General features: G+C 37.6%; 1 protein-coding gene across 1 annotated transcript in view; it reads right to left on the bottom strand.

Moving 5' to 3' along the window:
• The window catches only part of LOC135214662 (proline-, glutamic acid- and leucine-rich protein 1-like), an 18,362-nt gene extending 11,203 nt beyond the window's left edge, over positions 1 to 7,159 (bottom strand). Inside the window, exon 1 of the mRNA XM_064248998.1 lies at positions 6,899 to 7,159. Coding sequence (XP_064105068.1) covers positions 6,899 to 7,159 — 261 coding nt within the window. The remainder of the gene's footprint in view (positions 1 to 6,898) is intronic.
• Positions 7,160 to 10,000: the final 2,841 nt, after the last annotated feature.

Genomic DNA, 10,000 nt, shown 5'->3' with positions numbered 1-10,000 from the left:
TATATATATTTATATATATATATCTATATATATATATATATATATAGATATATATATATATATATAATATATGTATAAATATATATATATATATATATATATATACATATATATATATATATATATATATATATATATATATATATGTATGTTTGTATGTATATATGTATATGTGTGGTGTGTGTAACAGACGGACGGAGAGACAGACACTGTAGGAGTTAATTAGGTCGCAAGAAAATAGTTCCATGTTTCCTGCACAAACTACTGAATATCAATGGTCTCGAGCCACCCCTGTAATGTAACTTACAGTGTCATCATAAGTGTTTGGTTTATTAATATCTCATTACGATTTTCCTTCATTATTATTTACATGAGATGAGGGTTGCTCATCTGCATTTATTAAAGCTGATGCCGATGGGGAGAGAGAGAGAGAGAGGAGAGAGAGAGAGAGAGAGAGAGAGAGAGACAGACAGACAGACAGAAGAAGAGGGTTAGTCAATAATTACGTTGATATTTTGCATTCACTGCATTGAAGGTTTTTCATTGTATATGTATATACCACTTTGCGTAAAGGTTTTTCATTGTCTGAAATATAACCAATATATCTCATATGTCAGGGGAAGAAAGAGAGAGAGAGAGAGAGAGAGAGAGAGAGAGAGAGAGAGAGAGAAGAGAGGGTTAGTTAATAATTACATTGATATTTTGCATTCACTGCATTGAAGATTTTTTTTCAATGTATATGTATACCACTTTGCGTAAAGGTTTTTCATTGTCTGAAATATAACCAATATATCTCATATGTCAGGGGAAGAAAGAGAGAGAGAGAGAGAGAGAGAGAGAGAGAGAGAGAGAGAGAGAGAGAGAGAGCGAGAAACGGCGATAATTGTTTTGAAATATTCTAGGCTATGTCTTCAACGACTTTTATTCCAGTTCTCTTTGTTATTCCACACACTTCGCCATTCGCTTCCTCCCACTGTTATTAAATTTTCACTTACTTTATCATCCGTCCAACTTTTCTCTCTCTCTCTCTCTCTCTCTCTCTCTCTGTTCTCCCCCCCTTTTTTTTATCATGCTTTACCATCCATTTCACTTTACCAGTACCGGCCTTTAGTTTTGATCGTATGCTACAAAATTCCGTTTTACATCACTCCACACTTTTTCCGTCATGCACCTCGCTTTGACATTTCTGTCATTTATCATTTACTCTTCTTCGATGTTATCCGCGTTCTGTTGTGTATTCTCCATCACCACTTTTTTATATTTTTATTTTTATCATTCTTCAAGTTTAACGTTTAATAAATTGATCTAATCATTATTTTACTCCAATGCACGAAAATCTTCACAACATTCCCTGATCGTCGTGTCTTTCATTTTATTGCTCTTTAGAATTCTGCTTTATTTTTCATCCTTACATCCTGCCTCACTTCTCTCCTCTCCCCCATCCCCCAGCTGCAAGACGGTAGTACCATCAATGCACCTCACGTGGCGCACTGTAGGCATTACTAAAGGTGTTTACAGCGTCTTTTCGGCCGCTAGCTGCATCCACTTTTTAGACTTCTACTTTACCTCCATTCCCGTTTTCTTTAGTCAGTTTGCTGTCTAACCTCTTTATCTATTATTTCTTAGTGCAATTGCGAAGTTTTCTAATAGTTTTACCTTTCGATGCTTGTACTTGATCTCATTTATTTTCTGGGTCCTATTATTTTGCTGTTCAACCGCTCCAACTCTCTTTCGCTGGCAACCTAAACTTCATGAAGTCAATCTTGTTTTGTCACTGACATCATTGTTTTACCGAGGATTTTCCATTTTCCTTTATTTTCTCTGACCCCCCTCGATTTTCATCCGTCTCTCCCTCTCTTATTTAATCATTCACCGAAGTCTCTCCCTCTTCCCCTTCCATTCTGTTCTCATCCTTTCCTCTTACTTTCTCTTCCCTTCCCTGTACTATACCACTTCCCTCACTTCGCCCACTTTCCTCACTTTTCTCTCTCTCTCTCTCCGCTCCTCTTTTCTCTCTCTCTCTCTCTCTCTCTCCACTCCTCGCGGATAAGGGAAGGGATTCCTGAGATGTTTGTTTGCATAGGCGGGTGAATTCCCGTCATGAGTAATAGCAGAGGGAAAGAAACGAGCACCCATTCCATAAAATGTTGATGCTGACAGGAATCTAATAATTTTCTCCTTTGCCTGAAGGACCGGTCGAAAATGTCACTGGATGTGACTGAAAGCCAACATTATTTTCAACGCTTTTGTTTATGGCCTAAATTCGCGATGCCCAAATAAATCTCATTTTTCATGACCTACACGGCATTTAGAGAAAGATGGGATAAGTTAAGAGTAATAAAAAAAATAATAATAAGAAGAAGAAGAAGAAAAAGAAGAAAAAGAAAATGTCACTGGATGTGACTGAAAGCCAACATTATTTTCAACGCTTTTGTTTATGGCCTAAATTCCCGATGCCCAAATAAATCTCATTTTTCATGACCTACATAGCATTTAGAGAAAGATGGGATAAGTTAAGAGTAATAAAAAAAAAATAAGAAGAAGAAGAAGAAGAAAAAGAAGAAAAAGAAAATGTCACTGGATGTGACTGAAAGCTAACATTATTTTCAACGCTTTTGTTTATGGCCTAATTTCGCGTTGCCCAAATAAATCTCATTTTTTAATGACCTACACAGCATTTAGAGAAAGATGGGATAAATTAAGAGTAAGAAAAAAAATAATAAGAAGAAGAAGAAGAGGAAGAAGGAGAAGAAGAAGTAGAGATAGCAGAGGTATGCGCTCTCAAGACAAGATTGGGTCGAAGAATCATCTACCAAAGAGGTAGCCCCGTAGGGAGGTATTGCCATCAGTGCTCTTTACGTGGTATACTGTAGGCATCACTAAAGAGATGTTTGTTGACTCCCTTCGGCTTATAGATGCAACCACTTCCTTTCACATTTCCTTTCTCTCAAGTCTTGATGTTCAATCTGAGCCCATGTGACACCTTTAGATTTTTTTGTTTCATTTCACCTTATTTATTGGGTAGTTTTAGGGATCTCTTTATCCTGCTGTTCAGCCGAGTGGCCGAAGATTTTCCCAGTGCTCGACTTCAAAACCAAAATTTCATAAATTGCTCTGGAGGGACAACTCAAAATTTGGGAAAATGAAGAGGGAGGGAAAAGTCAATACTTTGCCAAAGATATTTATTTCTATCCAGTTTGAAAGTAAATGTATATATATATATTATATATATATATATATATATATATATATATATATATATATATATATATATATATATATATATATATATATATATATATATATATATATATATATTATATATATATATATATATAATATATATATACATATATACATATATAGGGAGGAAACTCAGCAACATTAATAGAGGAATATAAACCCACGCAAAGGGGGAAGATAAACGCCGTTCGAGTCAGGCATCCCAGAGTGGGAAATATCGACTCCTCCTCTTCGGGAAAATGAAGTTTTCGACCGAACTTTATGGGTTAGGGAAAACTGGGGAACTCACTCCCCGAATTCACTTTCCAGTTAGAAACTCGCCCAACGCTTTCCCTACCCACACACACACACACACACACACACACACACATATGATCTTTTCTGCTCAAACCATCAATTAACAGAACTTAGAATTTCGCTGTAAGTCAGAGGAAAGCGATTTATCGCGTCGACTGCTGTGTAAATAGAAAGACTTTATTGAAGACATATTTCATCCCCAGAAAATGAGGGCGGGTGGGAGGAGTAGGAGGAGGAGGAGGAGATGAGATGAGGTGGAAGTGGAGGAGGAGGAGGTAGGAGGAGGAGAAGGAGGAGGAGGAGGAGGTGGAAGTGAGGAGAGGAGGAGGATGAGGTGAGGTGGAAGTAGGAGGAGGAAGAGGAGGAGGAGGGAAGGAGGAGGAGGAGGTCGGAAGGTGGAGGAGGAGGAGGAGGAGGAGGTAGGAGGAGGAGGAGGAGGTGGAAGGGAAGGAGTGGAGGAGGAGGAGGAGGAGGAGGAGGTGGAAGTGGAGGAAGAGGAGGAGGACCTTACAGACCTTACAGACCTTACATCGTTGTTCGGGTTGCCCCAGGTCCCTCAGTGTGAGGCACCTCTAATGTCTACCAGAGAGTTGCTAGTACATCTTCCGGTATATTTTGCATCTTCCAATCTTGGATGGTCTGGGATGCAGTTTAGATATTTGTCGAGCTTATTCTTAAACACATTTACGCTCACTCCTGATATATTCCTCAGATGAGCTGGCAACGCATTGAATAGACGCTGCATTATCGATGCTGTGCGTAGTGGATTAATGTCCTGTGTGCTTTCCTTATTTTTCCTGGTATAGTTTTGGGCACTATTAAATCTACCTCTGTTTGCTCTTTCTGATATTTTAGTTCCATGATATTTTCTGCTATTCCATCTTCTATCTGTTTCCATGCCTGAATTATTCATTGTAAGCGTTCTTTCTTTCTTCTTCACCATTCCTTATAGACTATATAACGTTTTAAGAATTGTAGTCTTTCCCAGTAGTCTAGGTCCTTAACTTCTTCTATTCTAGCTGTAAAGGACCTTTGTACACTCTCTATTTGTGCAATATCCTTTTGATAGTGTGGTACCATATCATATTGCAATATTCAAGTGGACTACGAACATATGTTTTATAAAAGCATAATCATTGTGTTCAGCTTTCTCTTGTTTTGAAGTGCCGTAACAACATTCCCATTTTTGCGTTTACATTTTGCCAACAGAGTTGCTATTTGATCATTGCAATAACATGTTCCTATTCATCATCACACCAAGGTCTTTAACTGCTTCCTTATTTGTGATGGTCATATTAGGTCCCTTATATGCATATAGCTTTCTTTCTCTGTCTCCATAATTATGATTCAAATTTATCAGAGTTAAATACCATCCTATTTACCTCTGCCCAATCATATTTACTTGATGGATGGAAGTGGAGGAGGAGAAGGAGGAGGAGGAGGAGGTGGAGGAGGAGGAGAAGGAGGAGGAGGAGGAGGTGGAAGAGGAGGAGGAGGAGGAGGAGGAGGAGGAGGAGGAGGAGGAGGAGGAGGAGGAGGAGGAGGAGGAGGAGGAGGAGGAGGAGGAGGAGGAGGAGGAGGAGGGAAGGGAGAAGGAGAAGGAAGTGGAAGAGAAGGAGGAGGAGGAGGAGGAGGATGGAAGGGAAAGGAAGTGGAGGAGGAGGAGGAGGAGGAGGAGGAGGAGGAGGAGATGGAGGTGGAGGAGAAGAGGAGGAGGAGGAGGAGGAGGAGGAGGAGTGGAAGGGAAAGAAGTGGAGGAGGAGGAGGAGGAGGAGGAGGAGGAGGAGGAGGAGGAGGAGGAGGAGGAGGAGGAGGAGGAGGAGGAGGAGGAGGAGGAAGGGAGAAGTGGAGGAGGAGGAGGAGGAGGAGAGGAGGAGGTAAGGGAAAGAAGTGGAGGAGGAGGAGGAGGAGGATGAGGTGAAGTGGAGAGGAAGAGGAGGAGGAGGAGGAGGAGGAGGAGGAGGAGAGGAGAGGAGGAGGAGGAGGAGGAGGAATGAGGTGGAAGGAGGAAGGAGGAGGAGGAGGAGAGAAGGAGGAGGAGGAGGAGGAGGAGAAGGAGGAGGAGGAGGAGGAGAAGGAGGAGGAGGAGGAGGATGAGGTGGAAGTGGAGGAGGAAGAGGAGGAGGAGGAGAAGTAGGAGGAGGAGGAGGAGGACCAGAAGGAATGTATGAGATAGAGGAGGCTGAAAGAGAAGGGAAAGTTCGTGATGGGAATGGTTAAGGTAAAGGAGAGGAAGAAAAAGAATAGGTCGTGGAAAGCGAATATTAGGAGGAAAAATAGAAAGGAGAGGAAAGAATGGATGAAGAATAAGTTTAGGAGAATAAAGAGGAACAGTATTGGGGGAACAGAAGACGGACAGAAAGGAGTGAGAAAGAACGAAGAAAGAAAGAAAAAAACGGATAACAGTAAATCATGCAAAATTATTAGAAGCTCTTAACGTAAACTGAATTAACCGAACTTTACATAAGATAAAATAAAAATAAAGTCTTGACTCCGTCTCCATGTTGCAAAAGACTTAATCGAACTCAGCATTAAATAAAATATGAAAAAAGTCTTGACTCCATCTCCATGTTGTAAAAGACTTAATCGAATTCAGCATTAAATAAAATATAAAAAAAGTCTTGACTACGTCTCCGTGTTGCAAAAGATTTAATCGAATTCAGCATTAAATAAAATATATAAAAAAGTCTTGACCCCGTCTCCATGTTGTAAAAGACTTAATCGAACTCAACATTAAATAAAATATTAAAAAAAGTCTTGACTCCGTCTCCATGTTGTAAAAGACTTAATCGAACTCAACATTAAATAAAATATTAAAAAAAGTCTTGACCCCGTCTCCATGTTGTAAAAGACTTAATCGAACTCAACATTAAATAAAATATTAAAAAAAAGTCTTGACTCCGTCTCCATGTTGCAAAAGATAAAAGTTAGCGTGCAATTCGCTTTATCTGATCGAAAATTTTGCGGACGGACGGACGAACGAAAGATCCAGTAATCATGCGTCTGTGTGTGTATAGTACACGGCGAGACTTATCACGAGTGTATCTCAAAGCTGCGTTTTTTTTTTTCACCTTAATCTCGGCGTAATAAACAAATATAATTAGTTTCCCACATAAAAAAGTTAATGAGTTCCTCTTTGTATCTTTAATTTTATATATATAATATATTTATCATCTTAATGATTTGCTCATTAACCTGTTCTTCATCTTATTCTTTCGAATTATACCCCTCGTCTTTTCCTCGTGTCTTTTACCCACTCATCTCTCTCTCTCTCTTCTCTCTCTCTCTCTCTCTCTCTCTCCTTCCCCCATCCCCTACTGCCCCGCCTCAACTTTATCGATTCCCTTCGAGTCCTCACCGAGACAGGAGGAGGAGGAGGAGTTGGTGGTGGTGTTGGAGGACGAGGTGGAGGAGTAGGTTGTGGAGAAGTTGGAGGATGAAAGGGAGGCGGAGGAGGAGGAGGAAGAGGAGGGGAACCAACACGCAAAGCGATATCACAGGAAATTAATACCACGTTGTTTTTGTGACGGGGTAAGACCTCCTCGTGTTTGGTGACTTCTGGTGCGACTTCATTTTGCGAAAAATGTCTTCTTCGCGGGAATTCAAATTCAACAAACATCTCCTCGGTGCTCTGACTCTTCGTTGTGGCTTAATAGGACGACTATGGTTATGGTGTTCGATTTTCGCTTGCTTTTGGTGATGTGCAAGAGCGCTTCCTGCACTCGTTCGTTGACAAGTAGACGAATGGAAATGTCCGGTCACTTGCGCGAGCGCTCACGTTTTACTCTGTATTATCAAATGATCATAATCTACTAGAACCCCTGTCCAAGAGACATTGCGCGTTATTTTTCATCTAGCAACTGTGGCATTCATATATATATATATATATATATATATATATATATATATATATATATATGATATATATATATATGTATATGTATATATATATATATATATATATATATATATATATATATATATATATACATACATATATATATTTAATATATATATATATATATATATATATATATATATATATATATATACATACATACATACATATATATATATATATATATATATATATATAAATATATATATATATATATATAGATATATATAATTAATAATAACGAAGACCCGAGCGACCTTCTTAAGTTAGTCATAAACAGTGGCTGTTGGCGTTAATGTAGCTGCACAAGAGAGAGAGAGAGAGAGAGAGAGAGAGAGAGAGAGAGAGAGAGAGAGATGTAACACCGTAGTTCAAATAGTTTGCAAGGTCGTCGTCTCGCAGCAGCAGCAGCAGCAAAAAAAAAAAAAAAAAAAAAAATGAAAAAAACTCTGCTCCGTGAAGCTTATGATTAATAGCATCCCGTTTCTTGCGGTTCATCACAGTATTACCCGCTGTCATCCTCCCCTTTCTGTCGGATTATGGAAGCCATTTTAGATCCTCATTCGGTTAAAAGTCTCAGCTATCTTGTTTAGTTTTAAATCTGTTTTTCCTTACTCGGTGAGTAAGCCTGCAGATTAGTTTGTTGTTGCTGTTGTTGGGGAGTAGGAGAGGTCTACGGAAGAGCCTAAAAAGACCTGGAAAGGTGTTTCACGTTATGTTAAAGTTGCAGGAATTTTAGGATGGGGTATTTATGATGTATTTATTAGAATGAAAATGTAAAAAAATAGGTAATGTGCATGTTAAACAGTACCGAAAAATTATTTCTAATAAAATATAGCCTATTCATTTTAATTTTCGTTGGTGAAACAAGGCTCCATTTGACCATAGATTTTGTCATGTTTTAATTTACGGTAAAAGTTAAGAACATAATGGTTACAAATTAGGTGTGAGGGAAAAATCTTGCACGCATCCTGAGTAAGCTGGAGGTCGGATCATACCGTGTTCTGGAATTGCTTTTGTAATTTTTGAAAATTTACATTTTGCCAGTTAATTGCATTTCTATCTATTTTTTTTTTTTTTTCTGTCGGTGTAATACATTATCGGTTTGCCTGAGTCCGTACTTCAATATCTAAAGTATTGAAAATTCATTTTATTTTCTCCGAAATATTTCAAATTTGTTTTTCAGTCCCACTACAAAGTGCAAAAGTGATAAACGAATAAATTGTTGAGCTGATGAATTCTCTTCAAGATTACAAGTGGGATGTATTTATTTTTCAAAAAAACATTGTTTTACAGAAAATGGGAATTTTATTCAATGTTACAGGTGGGAGTCTTTCTGTATTGAGCAAATTTCCTTGTTTTATAGAAAATGGGAATTTACTATGATCCTCATGCTTTAATTCTCTGTTGTTCTACACTATGACAATTCTACAGTTAATTCATAGTAAAATTCACAAGACACTTACCAGACAATGTAGCAAAATTATGCATTGATGTCTTTACCCTTATAAAGGAAATTCAGTTTCTATCAGTAACTGTTAAAACTTGTCTTATTTCCCATTTGCTAAAACAACAATTTTTCTCCGATTATGGTTCAAATTTTCCCTAAACTCTTAAAACTCACTTTATGAGACTTGATATAATGAACAAATATATATATATATTATATATAATATATATATATATATATATACATATATTATATATAATATATATATACGTATATATACATATATAACGTATATATATATATATATATATATATATATATATATATATATATATATATATATATATATGACGATTGAAACATAGCTGATCTCCGTATAATAAAAGAAAACCCTAATTATTTACCCTTTGAACAAATATGTTACCATATCGACTGAAATTACATTTCAACTTAGCTGAGAAACGAAATGGTGTTTATCCAGAGATAAAAGCCGGAGAAATATATTCGAAATCAACATAAAATCATGTAAGCATAAGTCAATGAAGAGAAGGACCATAAAAGCCAGGCTTTAGAATGTATGTAATGATTGTTGAACCCTCTCTCCTCCGTGAAATTGAATTCTGGACGCAGATATGGAAAAGGTTGAGGCAATTCAAATCTAATATCTAAGAATATGTTGCTTTAGAAGTATCGACACGATCAGAAATGGGGATAAGAGACTTTAACAAGAGCAGCAGGTGATACAAAATGAATCATTCTTAAGGAGAGTTGACAATAACGCTGCATGTAAAATATGGCACACACCAGGTCTCATTATATACAATAAATGCTCTAAGGCGCAGCTTCAAATGACACGGCTATGGTTCGACTTTGAAAGAACAAATGATTAAAGTCGTCATTAGATAAATTATAGGAATCAAAGAAGAGAATTTAAATGTGTGATTATATGATTGTCTTATGAGGATGCAACAAATGTCGTATTTCTTTTTAGTTTCTTTCTGTGAGAGAAAACTATTGAAATGACTTAGTCTATCCATCCATACTTTCCTCTGTCCGACTTTTTCTGTCCGCTCTCAGATCTCAAAAACAACTAAGGTTGGAGGGCTGCAAAT

The sequence above is a fragment of the Macrobrachium nipponense genome, chromosome 46 (genome assembly GCF_015104395.2).
Source record: "Macrobrachium nipponense isolate FS-2020 chromosome 46, ASM1510439v2, whole genome shotgun sequence".
Classification (NCBI taxonomy): Eukaryota; Metazoa; Arthropoda; class Malacostraca; order Decapoda; family Palaemonidae; genus Macrobrachium; species Macrobrachium nipponense.
Note: the sequence above shows the minus strand (reverse complement) of the source record. Positions and strands in the feature narration are given on the sequence as shown.